Source organism: Eriocheir sinensis, chromosome 28 (genome assembly GCF_024679095.1).
Source record: "Eriocheir sinensis breed Jianghai 21 chromosome 28, ASM2467909v1, whole genome shotgun sequence".
NCBI lineage: Eukaryota > Metazoa > Arthropoda > Malacostraca > Decapoda > Varunidae > Eriocheir > Eriocheir sinensis.
Genome location: NC_066536.1, coordinates 17,530,334 through 17,550,579, shown reverse-complemented (window position 1 = coordinate 17,550,579; position 20,246 = coordinate 17,530,334). Strand labels below are relative to the sequence as shown.

The 20,246-nt window shown below is 43.8% G+C and overlaps 3 protein-coding genes across 7 annotated transcripts in view; 1 reads left to right on the top strand and 2 right to left on the bottom strand.

The window, feature by feature from the left end:
• Positions 1-54: 54 nt before the first annotated feature.
• LOC127004670 (protein D2-like) lies at positions 55-7,219 on the bottom strand. 5 transcript variants are annotated; one of them, XM_050872757.1, is made up of 6 exons: positions 7,077-7,219; positions 3,083-3,174; positions 2,558-2,678; positions 2,030-2,167; positions 1,220-1,300; positions 55-816 (listed from the first exon to the last, which is right to left on the bottom strand). In XM_050872757.1, exons 2-6 carry the CDS (start codon positions 3,140-3,142, stop codon positions 686-688), a joined length of 531 nt encoding a protein of 176 aa, XP_050728714.1. In that variant the 5' UTR covers positions 3,143-3,174; positions 7,077-7,219; the 3' UTR covers positions 55-685. The 5 variants fall into 5 exon arrangements, with proteins under 5 accessions (XP_050728714.1, XP_050728716.1, XP_050728718.1 ...); XM_050872759.1 differs by having other exon boundaries at positions 7,080-7,215; XM_050872761.1 differs by having other exon boundaries at positions 7,086-7,202.
• Positions 7,220-11,542: 4,323 nt separating this feature from the next.
• LOC127004668 (proclotting enzyme-like) overlaps positions 11,543-20,246 on the top strand; it is a 10,741-nt gene continuing 2,037 nt past the window's right edge. Inside the window, exons 1-8 of the mRNA XM_050872755.1 lie at positions 11,543-11,832; positions 13,315-13,415; positions 16,724-16,873; positions 17,250-17,362; positions 17,690-17,826; positions 19,026-19,252; positions 19,601-19,772; positions 19,954-20,198. Of these exons, the coding sequence (XP_050728712.1) occupies positions 13,316-13,415; positions 16,724-16,873; positions 17,250-17,362; positions 17,690-17,826; positions 19,026-19,252; positions 19,601-19,772; positions 19,954-20,198 (1,144 nt within the window). The 5' untranslated portion in view covers positions 11,543-11,832; position 13,315. The remainder of the gene's footprint in view (positions 11,833-13,314; positions 13,416-16,723; positions 16,874-17,249; positions 17,363-17,689; positions 17,827-19,025; positions 19,253-19,600; positions 19,773-19,953; positions 20,199-20,246) is intronic.
• The window catches only part of LOC127004669 (uncharacterized), a 25,198-nt gene continuing 18,270 nt past the window's right edge, over positions 13,319-20,246 (bottom strand). The window contains exon 6 of the transcript XR_007757909.1: positions 13,319-13,393. The gene's annotated coding sequence lies outside the window, so the exon portion shown is untranslated. The remainder of the gene's footprint in view (positions 13,394-20,246) is intronic.

Sequence of the window (20,246 nt, the reverse complement as noted above, 5' to 3'; positions counted from 1 at the left end):
CTACTACTACTATAAATCTAAATTCATCTTGGACATAATGACACAAGTTTCATGTAATTGCCAGAAACCATTTTATTGACATCAAAACTGAAAAACGTAATGACAGATCACAGCCAGTGCATAATTACTGTTAAGGCTTAAATGTTGACAGTGTGTGAATCCCGCAACACTTTTAATGAAACTTGGGTTGTACGTTCCATATATGTATTATTTCCTAAACAAATCTAAATCATGAATATTCCCTTACAAACCACACTATTTTTATGTTAGTTAGAACAATACCAAATGACAACAGGAATCTTGGGGTGTCTCTTCTACAAATGTATTAATTCCCAAACAAAGCTTTTATCATGAATATTCCCGTACAAGCCACACTGCTCATATTCCCTCACCAGCCATACTACTCTTGTGCTGGTTAAAATACTACCATATAATCACAACAGGAAACTTGGGCTGTCTCTACAAATTTCCCAAACAATTTAATCATGAGCATTCCCTTACAAACCACACTACTACTATGGTGGTTAAAATACTACCAATCAATCACAGCAGGAAAATCTTGAGAAGCTAAACAAATAAGTAAACAGTCCTGAATGAACTGTTGCCATGACCCTTTGCCATTGTGATTTCAGTAAATGATGACAAAGCCTTTGACGGCCACAAGAGTTGCTTCTCTGCAGTGCATTTAAGATGTGAACTGCTTGTGCACCTCCTCACACCAGCTGTCATACTCTGCGCGGAAGAAGTTACCTGCAACCAGCTCCAGCTTGTACTTCTCCGCAAACTTGTTGATCTTGAAGCTCCTGCGAGCGTTTGCTGAACAATAAATATTTAGGTATTAACTTATTGCACCTTTCAGGCGGCATGTTATATATTGCACTTACTGCTTTGACTTGGAGGCCACGACTTAAGAGGACTAATAGGGGGAAGCCATTATCAAAATAAACCAAGGAGTCTACGTTTCCCGAATGATGGTACAAAAAAAAGTGGTCTTGAATAAACACCAATAACCCTGCAGTGAACAATGCCGCTGCCACACCTTGCCCGGCCTGCTTAGAGACATTTGGTTTAAGAGAGCAGGGCGGCTGAGAGATGAACAGAACTCAAACAGTCCAAAAAAGTTTTCTCCAGGAAATCCGAGATCTGAGAAACTGAGCCAACTGCATTTTATTTGTGAAGAAAAAATTATGAAGGAAATTTAATGATTCAGGCCACTCACCGGAAGTGTTGGGAAGCCGCGGCTCATCGAAGGTCAGCTTCCCGGGCTGCTTGTACACCACAAACACGTAGCGGTGGAGCCCTGGGGGAAGGAGAGAATAAAAGAGTTTATCAAGCAATATACTCAGTCATAAGTGAAAGTAATTTCGCATCAGCCAACATGGTAAAGTGACATTGTTTTACATTATCCTCAATGCACTTGCTTTCCACATATACAGCTTGCATGCACAAATGAGGAGAAGAGTTTCACTGAGGAATAAACGTTTAGATCTGTAGGCATGATGTAATGTGAAACTGCCAGCATAATTTTTATGTCATGCCAAGAATTTGAGCTGCACCTGACTGACAATGGATTAAAAAAAAAGCTTAAGTCCACAGATGTGTACTCTTGGTCTGACAAAAGAAGTTATGATGTTTTGAACACCTACAGAAAGCTGAAATGAGTTTTGTTGGATGGAGGATTGTATGTGAATGAAAGTGTGGTCACATATGATTTAGCAACCATCCTTAACCAGAGCAGTAAATGCAGTGACTATCTGCTGTGAGGGAACACACTGACACACACTACTACAGTGATGCAGTGGATTAATGCCTGGAAAGCTGAGGTTCAAGCCTCGCTCAAGCTGAAATGGTTTTCTGCTGACAAGGAGCAATTACTGTCCCCCATTGAGCAAGACATGATGTATGGGGTGTGAAGTCCTAGCAATACCACACAGGTCAGCTCATAAGCTCCAAGACTCTATCCAGGATAGTACAGGCTGCTAAACAAGTGTCCAGCACATGATCATGCCATGGTGAATTCCACACCCACCTGTCCCCTTTGGTGGGCCAGAACCCACATACTCGCTGAGGGTCTCTCCACCTGCCACGTCGTTGCCCGGTACGTTCGCCACCAGCCAGTGCTGCCACTCGCCAAACTTGGGGTTCTCACGGCTGGGGGCGTCGGGGTCTGTGGGCCATGAACAGGTAAGGTGGAGGATGAACACTATGGGTCACTTGAGGGTAACAGAATCTTAAAAGAACTATACAGCTCTTTCAATATCAAGCTGTCACATCTAATTTAGCTTAGACTAGCAAATAAGTAATGATGGAGTCTTTTCATTCCTAAATCTAAAAATTCAGATCATTTTCAACCAACCAAGTAGCTGGATCAACTGGATTTATTTGCTCTGAAGATAGCCTTGAAAATACAGATAAGCCTTTTACACCGACAAATACGGTACTTCAATAAAATATTACCCAACTCAGTGGTACTTGAATGGATGTTAATCAGTGTAATGCTTTTGTTCAGATGAAAAAGTTGTAGGAGCGAACAGTTTTGGATACAGCGCACACCCACCTGTCATGCAAACAGTGTAGAAAGCCCCCTCCTCGGCCGACCAAGACAGCTGTGGCTGGCTCTTGACCTGCGTCGGGGTCACCACATTGCCGTTGTTCGCTTCAACATCCGCGTACTTCACCTGCCAGTAAGAGTCCACGTCAAAAGAGGTCATGGGAATTAAGGGGTATTTCAATTCCATCACACAGACACTAAGAATACATGATTATTTTGCCAGATATATTCAAGTGATTGGATCTTAAAATCTAATAAATACTCTACTTATATTGCTAATCAAAACCCAGGTGAATGAATAATGGGAAAATGTCTGACCTTTCTTTTCCTGCTTTCTAGAATCTAGAGTAAGAATATTGAAAAGACCGGTGACATGAAGCTTGCAATGAGATGTGTAATTCCTTTTTGCCTTCACATATTGTTTAAAGTCATACGGGAAAGAGACAGACAGACAGACGGACAAACACAGACAGATGGACACTGAGACACAGGCAGACAGACAAATTGACAAAAACAGACAGACAGACAGACCTGCACAGTGGCTGGCGGGGCCTTGGGTAGCACGTCGGGCACCACACCGTGTTCCTCCATGGCTGGTACGTTGGGTTGGGTTGGGTTTCACTCTGCAAAATTAACAGATAAAACAAATAATTAATACTAGTTACTGATACACCCTGAACAAGGTTACTGTAAAAAGTTTCATACTATAACTACACACAAACATTCAACCAGTCTTACATCTGCAGGGAGTAAATGCTATAATGACGTGCTTGTGACAGCTTAATGCATTATATCCAGGGGGAGCACAGAGGAGCCAGATAAGGATAAGATAAGATAAGAGAATGTAAAGAGGAGAAAACCTGTGGCATATTATCAAGAGGGATTTACAGGGGCAGGACATCAGTTCAGTACCAGTGGCGTACCGAGGGGGGGGGGAGAAAAATAATAATGAATAAATAAATGTTACAGGAAAATAATAGGAATATGTATATTAGTATTACAATTACGAATGTGTGTGTGTGTGTGTGTGTGTGTGTGTGGAGTTGAGAGCTCAGTGGCACCGAGTGACCAAGTTATTTCCCCTTTGGTTTGGTTTTGATTTAATTAAGACGTTAAATGATGGGTTCATAAAATTGTGTGTAGAGTGCGATGTCAAGCTGTCAGCTGGCGGAGGGGTGTTTGTAGCGGGAGACAGGAAGAAGAGGAATACGAGATTGGGATGGCTCTGGCAGAGAGAGAGAGCACGAAAGTCGTAAGTGTGCCTTCTCTCCTTCTTGCCTCTCATATTTACTTGATTTTAGGTGTAAGGTGCAGTCAAAGTGATTGGAAGACTATATAATTATACTGTAGAGGCACCAAGTGAATTTGTCTGGTATGTAATATGATTCTGTATTATGACGAGTTGAGTGGCAGACGACGGGAGACGCGTATGAGACCTGCAAGGTCGACCTTTGCCGCTATATTACCACCTTTAATGACCGTTTTGTGCTTGACAGTGAACAGTGTAGAGTGGCTAAGTAACTATTGTATGTTCAGCACTTGAACAATGGAGCTGCTGAGTTGATTAAGAGCAGGTGATCTATTTTGAGAAACATTCATTGACAACATAGACCGTAGCCTATTCATGTTATCTGTCTAATATTTTCTGACCACAAATTCCAAATTTCTGAACATTATGACTGACAGACTTCATTCCCTGTTTATGTAGTACTTTTTTACTATAGCGTGTGTCATTTCTTGAATTCACGCAGGCTTGGGATTTGTGCCTTTCCATTCTTTACATATTTCCTCCTTGGTCACAAAACGCCAGAAAACGCTTCTCGTACATACTCTATCTGGTGTAAGAAAGTCACCACTGACTCGGCTGATGCCCCGGAAAATTCAGTTAATCAGGTAGGTAAATAATGAACTAATGATTAAGAATAATTACTGCAAAACACATTAGGTGAAGAATCAGCAGCCAAGCCTAATCTAAAGCAATAAGTGACCCAGGTTTTCTCATGAGTTTGGAAGTGCTCACCTCAGTTCTGTCACTAAACCCTTGCCAGAAAAGCTGCAGGGGTCACAACAAGAACTGATGGTGCTCTTGGAAGTGTACAGAGCTGCATAGATGCATTTCAGTCCTATCGTGATGGAAATAAGTTCAACCAACTTTTCGCCCAAACTGAGGAAAGGTACGGAGATATCATCCAGAACCCTTGAACAATCAGTGGTCATCAGAAACATAATTAAGGCTAACCCTCCAACAGCAACTCCATAGGAGTATTATCTAAGAGCTATTTTTCTCCCATTTTCGGACACTGCTGTAGCACAACTCAGGGAAAGGTTTGCATCTAAACACATTAGGAGTTTTTTGTTGGGAAATCTTGTTCCCTCTCTTTCAGTTGATACTGATTTTAGTGAATTGAAGGAGGCACTTGAATTTTATGAAATTTTTTTTGATGGAGAAGCAGATCTCGTTGAAGATGAATATCTACGGGGGCAGAGTTATTGGAAGTGTCGTGAATCTCATGAGAGGTCAAAGCAAGTTGTTGAGACATTGGCATGTGCCAAAAAATTGGGCACATATTCAAAATTTTCCACCTTATTGTAGTTTTTTCAACCCTACCTGTTAGCACTTCCACCAATGAGCAATCCTTTAGTGCCCTTAAATTGCTTAAAACATACCTTGGGGACCCAATGAGTGAAAGTCGTTGGGAAGACCATCTATCAACCGGACTCTAGATTCTAGGATTAAAGATGAGCTGGAGGGCAGCATGAGCCAATGCAAGACTGGGCTGACCATCAGAAAAAAAAAAAAAAATGGACTGGCCTTACTTTGTCTAATGTGACAAATCTTGATCATGAAGTCTTTGATGAATTTGCACGTAAGAACAGACGCATAAATTTGAGGTAAACCAGTTTCAGTGTATTGTTGTTAACAGTAACTAATCTAATTCATCTAGTTAATTTTTATTTTATATTCATAAAATACCTGACCCAGTTTCCATGTATCTTGTAAAAATATGTATTACAGCACCAGCCTGTATAAACGAAGAATATACATGTTATATGATATATATGACTTTTTTTTTCCTTGCCAGTATATTACTTTTTTTATCAGAACACGTAGTTCTAAAGTAAGCAGTGTTGTTTCGAGGGTAAATTTTTGCAGTCCAAATTACGGAAATGAACAAGATTTTAAAAGTAATGTTTGCTCAAGTAACATAAAATTAGTACTTTTAAGATTATTTAAATCTCCCAGATTTATGTTGTACTTTATGCTACCAACAAACTTCTAAAATGAACAATGTATGTATATGTATGTATCAATGCATGTATGTATAAAAAATAATAAATTTACCCTAGCGATCTAACCCAAATCCTCAAGCTGTATGGGATCCCTGCGCTTGCAATAATACTGGACGCAGAAAAAAAAAAATATATATATAGATATATATATATATATATATATATATATATATATATATATATATATATATATATTTATATATATTTTGGCCCCCCCCCTTTTCAATTTTCTGGGTATGCCACTGTTCAGTACCCAGGCTTGAGGCAGCCATTCTTGAGTCCTGGGACAATATCTCACCTGATACACTGAAGAACCTTGCTCTGTCACTTCCTAGACATCTTTAAAGTGTAAAGATAAACAAAAGGCAACCCTACCAAGTATTAAAATGTTAACTTAACACATCCTTTAATTTAAATTCCTCAATGTATTCACTGATAAACATTCAACACACCAGGGTGAGAAAGCAGGGGTTGCAAACTTTTGGCGAGCACTGTATATTTCTACTTATCTATCTATCTATTGTTTTAAGTTAGACATATACAGATTCAACAAAGACATAGGCAAGAATTGGTTCACCAATAGAGTGGTAAATGAATAGAACAGGCTTGGTAGCCGTGTTGTGGGTGCCAATACCATAGATACATTCAAGAAGAGGCTAGATAAAGCCATGGATGGTGAGGTAAAGTGGGGTTGGGTGTACAGGAGCTGCCTTGTATAGGCCAACTGGCCTCTTGCAGACTCCTTATGTTCTTATATATATATATATATATATATATATATATATATATATATATATATATATATATATATATATATATATATATATATATATATACACAAAGGCTGGGGGGGCATGAGGATTTCTTAGAAATCAATAGGGGGTATCAAGTAAAAAAGTTTGGGAACCACTGCACTAGAGCTTCCAGCATTCGATAAGGAAAATGATCTTACGGAAGGGAATAACATAACATCTAAAGTTTCAATCAACCACGCTAGTTATTACAGTATTACCTCAAGTCTTTCACCAACTTATTCACCCTTTCGTTGATCATAGTGTCTGGGGATGGCACACACGCGCGCACACACACACACACACACACACACACACTGTCTCACAACTATCGCATTTCCCACACCGTCCCTGCCTGACACACAACCACAACTGGGCAGATCACTCTTGAAGAATCCTGCATTAAAATTATGGATCCCTTAGGACACTCAGCGGCTACTTACTCTTCTTCTTCTTCTTGGGTGTTTTATGGGGCTAGTTAGGCTGTGGGGCCACAGCCTCTTGAGCCCCGTCAGTGGTAGTTGTTATCAGGAGTTGTTTACTCCGCCTAATGGATGCCAAACAGCTATGTCCACGCGGCGACCCAAAGTCTCCTTGCGGCGACCCAATCAGCAGTGGGAGTGAGGGGGGGCGGATGTAAACAAACACTACGAGCCTAATGAGTTTCTAGAAAGAAAAAAAATCTCTCCATCAGCTTTATTAACTTATCTTTATTCGGGGTCGTTGTTCTTGATGAGCCACCTGCCTCCACCTGTCTCTATCTCCCTTGTCCACGCGGCGACCCGATCAGCTGAGGGAAGGAGGCGGATTTTAAAAAAAAACATGCACTTCTTGTATTGTTTTGTCTTGTTGTAGGTAATGTTCACCACGGTCGACTTAGGAGTCCACCGCCCCTACACTGTGCTCCACTCCTAATGTGGCTCAGCTGGTTATGGAGGGAGTTACTCTCTGCCCCCCTTGGAGTAGCCGCGTGTAGGACCGGGGGTTCATCAGGGATCCCCTGCAGAAACAGGTCCAATTTTCTCTTGAAGGTCTCCGTGCTGCAGTTAGTAGTGTCCCTGATGTCCCTGGGCAGGCAGTTGAATAGTCTTGGTCCCTCGTTGGTAAAGCTGGCGGCATGTATGGACATAAGACGTTGACGTAGAAAAATAAAATATCCTTTTCATACGCTTAATCAACACGTCTTTATACTGGGTGGATTTTCTTGATGAGCCGCCTCCACATAGACCATATTAGTGCCACAGCCAACCGAACTCAGTGGTTCCTGAGGAGGAATTTACATAACTGCACACCTGACATAAAACACAGCTTTGACACACTTGTGAGACCAACACTTAAATACTTACACTTATGTACAAGATCATAAACACTCACATTGACATTGACCCACAAACATACCTGCACAACGCAAACAGCCAACGTACTCGTAACACACACATCCATAAATACCAAACATATCACACTAACACTGACGCATACAAGCACTCACGCACCATACGTGAATGGAACAGCCTCCCTCATCAAATTTTAGACTGCGGTACAATAGACTCATTCAGAAAACAAATACACACTCACTTGTCACCACAACACACCAACACTAACACTTCCCTCCCCTGCACACTCGGCTCCCCCGTCCCCCCAACAACCAACACAAATATCCGTGTTATGGCATAAATCCAAATCCAGATCCAGACATGCCTCCATCGCCTGCCATGTTGTTATCCAGGCCCTTTCATCTCATATCCGATGTCATGCAATCTTTTCATCTCGTCTTGGGTCTTTCTCTCCTTCTTCCCCGTACTTCCATTTCCAGAACTCTCCTTTCGTCACTTTCTCCATCTCTCCCCATGACGTGCTCGTACCATCTAAGTCTTGCCTTATGCGTCTTCTCTGACACCTCCACCACCTTCACTGTTCCTTGCATTGCTGATTCTGTTCCCCCTTGTCACGCCGCACAGCTTACCTCCTCCAGTTTTTTTACACGCACCAATTTATCAACCAGCCCGAAAGAGAGAATAATCAGCGGGGTGAGCTTCCGGCCGACTCTCCAGGCAAGGATTTGAACTAGGGCCCGCGAATTCGTAGGTAGACCCACCAACCATTACACCACGAAGGCGCTGAGGTAGAACAATATAGCTGCAAGGGTTTAAAAGGTCACAGGTCACCTTCGAGGAGGTATCGATTCGTAATTACCACATGAGTTTTACTTCTTTTTCTATAACATTGTCCTTGTAACATCTTGCTTTGTGTATGGAATTAACTGAAATGAATCATAAACAAGATACTAACACGTCTATTCCATTAAAAAAATCAACATGCAAGGTGACAAAAAACATGAAAATTACAACTGAAAGCAAATCGACAGTGTATTCTTATTTCTGACTTAAGGATGTAATTTTGATTTTTATAGTGTGTGTGTGTGTGTGTGTGTGTGTGTGACGGAGCAACTGCGTCATAACAGCATCCACTTCTGGGAAACGTGCAGCCTACACCATGCACTCCTGTCCCATAATTTAGACCCGCAAATGATAGATAAAGTTTACACACGCACGCTCACACTTCCTCCATACCATGCATAACATTCCCAATTGCACCTTTCAGAGCAAACGACTGCATAGAGGCTGCTATATAGAAGGGGAGTAGGGAAACCGAGAGACTGCGGAAAAGGAAACTGGTAGATGGAAAGGAAGGGAAAAGTTTAGAAGGGAACGAGGGAAAGGAAACTGGTGCATGGTGAGGAGGTGGAAAGTTGAGAGAGGGAATGAAGAGGAGGAAGCTGGAAGATCGGTGGGGGTGGGAAAAAAGAAAGAAAAAAGGAACTGGAAGATTGAAAGAAAGGTGTCTTTTTTTTATTAAACAAAAGAGTCGGAACAAGTGCAACAAAGAGTAGAAAGAAGCCCGCTACTTGCCGCTCCCACAACAGAAGATAGTATAGAGTAGCCAAAAGAGAGATCAATTTCGGGTGGAGAGGTGTCTTGATACACTCTTCTTGAAAGAGGTCAAGTTAGAGGCAGGAGGAAATACAGACGAAGGCAGGCTGTTCCAGAGTTTACCAGTTGAGAGAGGGACGGAACAAAAGGAATCAGACAGAAGGTGAGGAGGTGCTTAGTTGAGAGAGGGACTGAGCAAAAGGAATCAGACAGAAGGTGAGGAGGTGCTTAGTTGAGAGAGGGACTGAGCAAAAGGAATCAAACAAAAGGTGAGGAGGTGCTTAGTTGAGAGAGGGACTGAGCAAAAGGAATCAAACAAAAGGTGAGGAGGTGCTTAGTTGAGAGAGGGACTGAGCAAAAGGAATCAAACAAAAGGTGAGGAGGTGCTTAGTTGAGAGAGGGACTGAGGAGGAAGAAGCTAGCAAATCGGTGTGGGTGAGGATTGTGCAAGCTACATAAAAAAAAATAATAAGTCCCTCCTCCTCTAGTCACACACACACACACACACACACACACGGGGCTGGCCCAGTGCGTGTTTCCTTGAAGTTCGTGCGAGGCCTGGAAGAAACCTGTTCCCGAATCCCCGCTGGTACCGCCGCAAGCCACTCCGATACTTAAAATTCCACTTTGTTCCTCCACCTGACTATCCTGCTCCTCTTGCTCTCCCCCTCCTCTTTTTCCTCTCCTTCTCCCCCTCCTCCTCCTCCTTCTTCGCTTCCTCCTCTCCTCCTTATCCTCCTTCCCAGGTTTTACCCACTTTTTTTTAACCATCTTGCTTCCATCGCTCCACCACATGCGCTCAAAGTCATATTCTTAAACATCTCGGCGCCCAACCGCACATATTTGACAAGGCTTTCGTAGGAGTTGTAGGTGCTTCCACAGGTAGTTTTATAACTCTTCTGGTAGTTCAACCCTTCTTCTGTGCCGTGAACCTAAAACAAAACACATTAGAACCCCGATTGATCTCCTTTTCGGCCTCAGGAATAAGTTGATATGAGAGTTGGAAGCGTCTAACAATACCACACTCAACCTTGCATGTAGCTACACCACGCGTCCCATACCTGTCTAGTCCCTGATCATATCCCCGTGACAATGCCTGATTATAATACTGGGGACGAAGATCATGTAGGAAAGGATAGGATATAGGATAGGATTCAGCCTGTAGCTAATGTCCTTTGGTGTCCTTAACTATACGATACTGGCTAAATAAGACATGTTAGATCAGACTCGGGCGCTCGCACAGGAAGTCCCGTCATTAATTTTGTGAGATGTGCCTGCCTCATGTCTGGCCTTGTGTCCCTCCCTCCCTTCCTCCCTGCGTTTCCCTCCATTGCCTCGTTTTCCTGCTAATACGACCACTATTACCACCACCACCACTACCTCCACTACTACCACAACCACTGCTACTACTACTACTACTACTACTACTACAACTACTACTACTACCCCTACTACTACTACTACTACTACTACTACTACTACTACTACTACTACTACTACTACTACTACTACTACTACTACTACTACTACTACTACTACTACTACTACTACTAATACTACTACTACTACTACTACTATAAACTAACTGCTTTTACTACCACACTACGACGTCAACAACAACAATAGCAGAAGCAAAACAACGCAGCAACACTAACGAAGATAATAATAATAATAATAATAATAATAATAATAATAATAATAATAATAATAATAATAATGGTGATAATAATGATAACAATAAAAGGTAAATGGGAGAATAGTGATATTTTGTGCTTGGAAAACGTCAGGATATATGAACTTTCAGCCTCTCAATGTCACCTCCTGTGCGGGGGTGGGGGAAGGGGTGACGGGGGGTTATTGGGGGAGGGGGGGATAAGGATCTTGTTTAATGCAAAGGAAGTGAAGGAGGACCAGTGGGGGAGGCGCAGGTGTGGTGGGGGGTGCGGGTTGCCAACACAGCCTCTTCTGAAAACTGCACACCCACTGTTTTAGAGACACATGACACCCTTGTCTTCGTCACTTAATGCCCAGTATGTTAATAGACTGAAGATTTGAAAGACTCAGGTCCAAGTGTGGAGCCCTTCAGCACGCCGGCACCCGCGGCCCTGGAAGCCAGTGGCAGTGAAGGAGTTGCCGGGCCGCAGCTGGCCAGGCGGGGACCAACCAGACCAACCTGCCTGGACGGACGTATCGGCGAGGCTGCTGAAGAAGCACGAGCACCTCACGACACGGTGTTGCGGCTGGCGCTCGGCACCCACAAGCACAAAAGGTACGAGTGCCACCAGTGTGTTCTGCTGTGCTTGGATAAAAGTTTTCTTGCATGTACGAGCACGTAGGATACTTTATCCAGGAAACCTTGTGCCTGTGTGCGTCGTGCTTGTGACCTGTGCCAGTACAGTGGAGAACATAATTATGCGACAAGCACGCGGTGTGGCATCAGTGAGCCGCTCCTCGACCATGGACTGTTTACACCTGGCACTGGCTGTACAGCTCGCCGGTGCCAACCATCTGTGTGGACTGAACAAACGATGTCTTGTTTACAGATCCGGCAGCAACAAAAAGATCATATACAATTATACGCTGAGTGCGGCTTCCGTCTGTCACGGGCAATTCGATGCCCTTATCTCGATATTAGTGAAGCCAAGCCGCGGCGTGGTGGTGTCCGAGGCCCCTCCCTACGGGCAGAGCCGTAGATAGGGAGTTTGGTCGTAGGCTCCCCAAACGCCATCTTGCCGCTCAGGTTCACCGCCTCCTACCGAGTGGTTCTTAATGAACAGAAGCTCACCACCAGTAGATAGAAACGTGTGTATTTGAAATTACAGCAGCCTGAGTCCAGGCAGGGGCACAGGGAAGGAGGCAGTGGGCATGAGCGGCAAAGAAGCAAAATGGCGACTCCTTCCCTCTTGAAAGCGTTCAAGTCGTAGGAAAGAGAAAGTGCAGACGAAGAAGACCGCTCCAGAGTTTACCAGTGAAGGGGAGGAAAGAATAAAGATACTGGCTAACCCTTGCATTAGGAAGATGGACAGCACATGTAGGGGTGAGCTCGAGTAGAGTCGCGTGCAAAGTTACATCCATTCTCATCTGAAAACAATACTATTACGTTTACGCGACTGGCAAATCTTTATGTTGATGCAAACCTCCCACGACCCCTCTGTTTCACCCACCCCTGCGTCCACCTGCGGTGATCTATCAGTGTGCGTCCGTCTATGTGGCCATCCAGTCAAAGTGTTTAGTGGTGTTAAAGCCCCTCCTTGACCATCATTCCCACCCATCCAACTATCTAGTCACTGGTGTGTCCATCCAGCCAGAGTAGTGTTAAACCCCCTATTCTTAACGTACTGGGCTCCCATTACGACTATTTCCCAAGGCCACAGAGAAGATTAACCGTATTTTCATGGGTGTTTTTCCAGTTCAAGATACAAAAGTCGTGTAAAACTATCACTTTGTCTATTATGGGAGCGGTGAGTAGCGGGCTTTTCTTTTCTCTGCTCTCTTTTTGTTGCCTTTGAGTCGTCTCCTTTGCTGTAAAAAGAAAAATGGGAACACAAAACAGTCCATGACAAGCCCAGCAACTTCTTCGAACGAGTCTTTTCAAACGGGCGAACTGAGGGGCCGAGACCGTTAAGAATATGCTGGACTTCAATCAACCTTATAAACCATCTTTCCCATTCACTCATCCATCCATCCAGGTATCTAATTATAGTCTAATATGTGTCCCTTCATCCACTCCTCTCGCTCTCACCCACCTTAGGATGCGTGGCGGAGTGCTGACGGTGGCGCTGGCGGTGGTGATGGTGGTGGTGGTGGCGGAAAGCGCCCTCTCCGATGACCTGCCCGTGGTGGGGACACTTGGTGAGTGGTGGAGCTTGCATACACACTACTACTACTTCTACTACTACTGCTACTGTTGCTGTTGCTGATAATAATAATAATAATAATAATAATAATAATAATAATAATAATAATAAGAAGAAGAAGAAGAAGAAGAAGAAGAAGAAGAAGAAGAAGAAGAAGAAGAAAAAAAAAAAGAAAAAAAAGAAGAAGAAGAAGAAGAAGAAGAAGAAGAAAAAGAAGAGGAAAAATTACTTAATTAAATCTGTCTATTTGAGAAGAGAAGACAAAAGATATATCAGCTTCCCAAATAGATCTCAAGAATCCTTTAGTCCTTGCATCAATTTCTTAAGTAAACGATAAAAAAGATAAGAAAAGTAATTATAAACATGAGGCTCTGTACAGATCTGCGTGGTCCAAGAAAGACTAAATAGAGTCGTATTATCAAGCATTTCGACGCCCAAGCACATGAACATATTTGACAAGGCTTTCGAAAGAGTGGTGGGCATTTCCAGGGGTAGTTTTAAGACCCTGGTGGTAGTCTGACCCTTCTTCTGTACCTTGAACCTAAACAAACACTCATTGGAACCCGATTTCTCTCCTTTTCGAACTTTGGAAATAACTGATGTGAGAGTTAGAAGCGTCTGACAGTTCCGACCTTAGGGATAAAACGTCCCGTCTCGGCCAGGCCTAGTGTTCCTACAACCAGTAAAACAAGTTAACCTTCCCTCCGACAACACCTTCGCATCCATCTTCAGAGCGAAAAAAAGTAATTGCTGCTTTAAGACTGGTTTAATACTTCTTTTTCTTCTTCTCCTCCACCTCCACCTCATCCTCATCCTCATCCTCATCCTCCTTACCCCCTTCCAGCCATCACGACTTCCTTTTCCTGGTATTTCAAAAGTTACACCACAGCGCTAAGGAGAGATGCAAGTGGCGCTTTAGACGCTTTTCACTTTCTCACAGCAAATGCTTCCAAAGGCCAACAAGATTAGTCGTTTCCGTGGGGTTTTCTCGCGTTCACGGTGCGAAGACTATCCCCAGGGCCACAAAACTACCTATGACAAAACTCACTACAACCTCTACGAAAGTCTTATCATATGTGCATGTGTAAGCCCCAAATGTTTAAGGATACGGGCCCGGCAGAACACTTTATCCGAGACTACATACCAACAATGACATAAATATCCAGGACCTGTGTATTCTCAATCATTTCAAAGCTTACACACCCACACTGGATAAGGCTTTCGTAGAGGTTGTGTTAGTATTGCCGTGGGTAGTTTTATGAGCCTAGGGATAGTTTAACAAGGCCTCTGCACTGGATAAGGCTTTCGTAGAGGTTGTGTTAGTATTGCCGTGGGTAGTTTTATGAGCCTAGGGATAGTTTAACAAGGCCTCTGCACTGGATAAGGCTTTCGTAGAGGTTGTGTTAGTATTGCCTCTGCATAAAAAAAAAAATTAAAAAAAAAATTGCCGTGGGTAGTTTTATGAGCCTAGTGATAGTTTGACAAGGCCTCTGCTAGGACCTGTGTATTCTCAATCATTTCAGAGCATACACACCCACATTTAGTGAGGCTTTCGTATAGGTTGTTGTGGTGTAAGTACTGTCGTGAATAGTTTTAAGAGCCTAGTGATAGTTTGACAAGGTTTCTGCACCACGAACAAGAAAAACACTCATGAAAACTCGATTAAAAAGCTTTCGTAGAGACTGTTAGTATTTCCATGGGCAGTTTTATGAGCCTATATTGGTAGTTAAGACTTGTGCACCGCGAACAAGAAAAACACTCATGAAAACTCGATTAAAAAGCTTTCGTAGAGACTGTTAGTATTTCCATGAGTAGTTTTATGAGCCTATATTAGTAGTTTAACAAGGCTTGCGCACCGCGAACAAGAAAAACACTCATGAAAACTCGATTAAAAAGCTTTCGCGAACAAGAAAAACACTCATGAAAACTCGATTAAAAAGCTTTCGTAGAGACTGTTAGTATTTCCATGGGTAGTTTTATGAGCCTATAGTGGTAGTTTGACAAGGCTTCTTCTGCACCACGAACAAGAAAAACACTCATGAAAACTCGATTAAAAAGGCTTTCGTGGAGACTGTTAGTATTTCCATGAGTAGTTTTATGAGCCTATATTGGTAGTTTGACAAGGCTTCTTCTGCCCCATGAATGCGAAAACAAAACACTCATGAGAAACCGACTAATCCCCTTCGTGGACTTTGGAAATAGGTGTTGAGAGAGGCGAAAACATATAAGAATACAGACCCACAACGCAAGTTAGCTAAGAATTCGTGAAAGATCGAAGCCTCACTATACCATACGTGACTGCTAGAAAGAATGTATGTATGAAGAGCTCAGGTATAACAACACTCTGAGGCAGCCTTAGGGTAGATAGACTTCGATCGTTCTCTGTTAGGTCGACATTCAATTATGTTAATGCTAAAAGTATATTTGCTTGGTGTGATGTAACGCGGGTAAGGAGGTGAGGTATGATGGTTAGTGGTTGATAAGAAGTAAAAGGCTCGTGACCTTATACTCTGTGTGAGGTGAGAGGAAGAAGAAAAAGAAAAAGAAGAAAAAGAAAAAGAAAAAGGTGAAGAAGAAGAAAACGAAAAAGAAAAAGATGAAGAAGAAGAAAACGAAAAAGAAGAAGAACAAGAACAAGAACAAAAACAAGAACAAGAACAAGAAGAACAAGAACAAGAAGAGAAGAAAAAGAAGAAGAAGAAGAAGAAGAAGAACAACAACAACAACAACAACAACAACAACAACAACAACAACAACAACAACAACAACAACAACAACGACGACAACAACAACTTTAACAAAAAAAAGGCTACACAGATATTTTTTTTTGGTTTAGGGAAATTCCTTCTCTAAAAATTCAACTATCCACAATTTCGCCGAGCTTACGAGACACAGGAACTAAATGAGCTAAAAGGTGGTGGTGGTGGTGGTGGTGGCCTACGAACTTCCAATTACCAACAAAACCTTCGCAGCGACGATTCGGGACTTCACATGATATTTCCGAACCAATGGGAGGAATAACTATCCATTTAGAGTGAACAGGGAGAGGAACTTCGTCACCAACATCACATAAACAACAAAATTAATGTGATCTCCCCTCATTCATCAGGTATCGGCGTCAAGAAGCGACCGCCTGAAGAAAGTAAAGACGGCCAAGAACTCGAGACCCACCAACTAATACGTTCTCGCCCTCATCCATCAGGTATCGGCGTCGAGGGCATAAGGAGCGACCGGCTCAAGAGAGCGAAGCCGACTAAGAATTCAAGGCCCACCAATTAATTTGTTCTCGCCCTCACCCATTAGGTATCATCCATGGCCTTGGCAAAAGAAGCGCCCGGCTGAAGAGAGCGAAACCGCCTAAGAACGCGAGCCCCATCAACTGTCATGCACGCCACAACAGGGGAAAACCAGAGTGCCAGGGTGGCGAGCCTCCCACAACCCGCCCGAGTGACGGTAAGAGAGAGAGAGAGAGAGAGAGAGAGAGAGAGAGAGAGAGAGAGAGAGAGAGAGAGAGAGAGGGGGACTGGGGGGGTTCTACATGAGCAAACAAGTGTAAACATGAATATTGACACGGGGTGACAAGGTCGTCAAGGCTTTCGCAGGCGCTTTGGGCATTTCCAGAGGTATACTTTCATGACCTTGGTGGTAGTTTGAGCCTTCTTCTGTACCATGAACGTTAAAAAATTTCATTGCAACCCAACTGATCTCCTCTTCGGAAGCGTCCCAGTCCCAGTCCAGTGTAGTCGTCGGGGATTTCAGTCTTTGGAACGGTTCCCGACAGCGGATGTTTCTTCTTCTGATCTTCATACTATTGTTTCTTGTTTTGCAGGAGTGTTGGCGCTCGCTGAGAACTTGCCGTGGATAATAGACGTGGCGAAGGGCGGCGATGAGGTGGTGTTGAGCGATTTGAGGGTGGGCAGTTTCCAGTTGGGGATTGGGAAGGTGGGTGAGAGAGAGAGAGAGAGAGAGAGAGAGAGAGAGAGAGAGAGAGAGAGAGAGAGAGAGAGAGAGAGAGAGAGAGAGAGAGAGAGAGAGAGAGAGAGAGAGAGAGAAAGAAAGAAAGAAAGAAAGGAGGAAAGAAAGAAAGAAAGAAAGAAAGAAAGAGAAAGAAAGGTAAAGAAGAAAACAAGCTAAACAACTAACTGAGAGAGAAAAAAAGAACGAAAGAAACCAACAAAGAACTAAAAAAAAAATGAGTGAATGAACAAATAAATAAATAAATAAATAATCAAATAAACACAAAACCCTTCCCTCTCCACCCCTCTATAGGAGAACGTGAGTTTCCAGAGCTGCAGGACGCCCAAGCAGCAAGTGGGCGCCTGTCGCTACCTCCAATACTGCATCCTGCCGGAGTTCGCGCACAGCTTCACCGCCTACCTGCCCTACTCGTGTATCATCGAGGGCCGGTGAGTCTAGAGGGTCGTAATTTAAAGCATTTCGTCGCCCAAGTTCACATAATTTGACATGGCTTTCGTAGGAGTTGTAGGCCTTTCCAGGGGTAGTTTTATGACCCTGGTGGTAGTTTGACCCTTCTTCTGTGCCATGAACCCTAAAAAACACTCATGAAAAACAGATTGATCCCCTCTTTGACCTTTAGAAATAGTTGATGTGAGAAGCGATGGTGTCTTAAAATACGGCCCAGAGACCTGTGACGGTGTGGCTGAGGAGCTGCACTGATTATTGCGGTAAATTTAGCCCGTCTTAAACATATCAGTATCACAGAACTCCTCTCGTTCCGAAATTGACCTATCTTGCGGCCACTCCTCTTAACTCTTTTGTAGGGGTAGTGAGTAGCGGGCTTTTTTTTGTTCATTATTGTTTCCTTTTTTTTTTTTTGCCCTTGAACTGTTTCCTTTACTGTAAAAAAAAAATCAGCACCCCGGTTCGCCTGTCTGAAAAGCCTCGCATTGGATTTCCATGAACTAGCTGCTTTGTGATCCCAGTGGTAGTTTTACACGACTTTTACATCTTTAACGTGTAACCTTCCTTTCCCAGTGAAAACTAGAATAAAATAGCTTTGGTCCGTATCATTAACCCTTAGACGGCGGTGGAACTCTATATAGACGGTCCAAAATTCAGTCAGTCAGTTTTGTTTGGCAGAAATATAGCAACACTTCCAGATTGCGGTAGAATCCATATATAGACGATAGTTAAAACACGTCTTGTGCGGCGTAACTATATTTATGCTACGGTCCTAAGCTCGGCAGTGATTATATAGAGACGATTCATTTGGGGGAGCTACTCTTCAAATACTGCAGCCGTCTGAGGGTTAAAATACATGTATTTCAGAAGGCTCTCGCGGAAGTTGTAGCGGGTTCCATGCATGGGTGGTTTCCTAAGCCTGGCGGTAGTTTTGCAAGGCTTCCATGCACGCTAAAGGGACGGGAAAACACTCGTGACAGTCAGACGAAGCTTCTCTCTTGCCTTAAAAATCCGTCCTGATAATAGCCACAAACGTTTGATATTATGAGTGATGGTCCCTTACGTCTCATCTCTTCCGTGCGCCTCATATGAATAGACGAATATAGGTAGGGAGACAGATAGGTAGGCATTGTTTGGTAAATAGACACCAACACATCGCTCGGTTCACTCCTCTCCCCTGCAGATATCTCGGAGCTTGTTGCCCAATCAAGGAGTCTGCAGCGCTCGTCCTGGCAACTTCGCCCGTCACACCCAAGCCTCCTCCTCCTCCTCCGCCCCCGTCCCCAACTCAGCCTCCACCTCCTCCTCCGCCCCCGTCCCCAACTCAGCCTCCACCTCCTCCTCCGCCCCCGTCCCCCACTCAGCCTCCACCTCCACCACCACCCACTCCGTCAACGGGTCACGCGAGAGGTAAGCCCATGATTATCTTTTTTTCTTAATTTCTTCCGTCTTTTATATCATCTTTCTTACTTCCTTCATTTATTCTTTTGTTCGTTCATCAATTCGTTCACTTATCCATCCCGTTTTCTTCTTCTTCTTCGCTTTCGACACTTCTTTCTTTCTCCATATCACCTTCTTTTATTCATTTCCTCATTCCTTCTGTCCTTTTATTTCTTTCCTTCTTTCCTTACTTCCTTCCCAACAGCGGCTTTCCTCCATTACTATCCTTCCTTTCGCCATTTTCTCTACCTTCCTTACCTTCCTCCATCCCAATCTCCCTTCGATCTTCCCAACGCTACACTGACATGTCTCGAGCAGGTTGTGGGGTCCTCTCTGCCGCCGATGTCACTAGGATCGTGGGAGGCAAGCCAGCAGACATCCGGGAGTGGCCCTGGATCGCCGCCTTGCTCAGGAGAGGCGACACACATTTCTGTGGCGGCACACTCATCACGAACAGACACATCCTGACGGCCGCCCACTGCGTCAAACCGTGAGTCCAAGATTGTTTTCGCATTCTCAAGCATTTCTTCGGGTCTCACACACTCACATCTGATAAGGATTTCGTAGAGGTTGTCCCTATTTTGCTCTCCTGGCGGGTTCTTTGTTTCCTTCCTCCCTCCAGCTCCTGTCGAGATCTTTAACCCTTATTAGCCCGTTCTTCGACTCCTCAGGTTTACCATAAGCGACATCACGGTGCGGCTCGGCGAGTACACTTTCGAAGCCAAAAATGAGACCGCGCACGTCGACTTCGCAGTGTCGGCGGCGGTGATCCATGATGGGTACGAGGAGGTAAACTACCACAACGACATTGCCATCATCACCCTCGCGCAGTCCACAGAGTTCTCGGATGACGCCTGGCCCGTGTGTCTGCCGGCCGGAGACGAAAGTTACCTCGGCAGGGATGGAACAGTGGTTGGTGAGTCTTCGCAGCTTTGGTTCCCCTGTACATAATCACTCCCGCGGG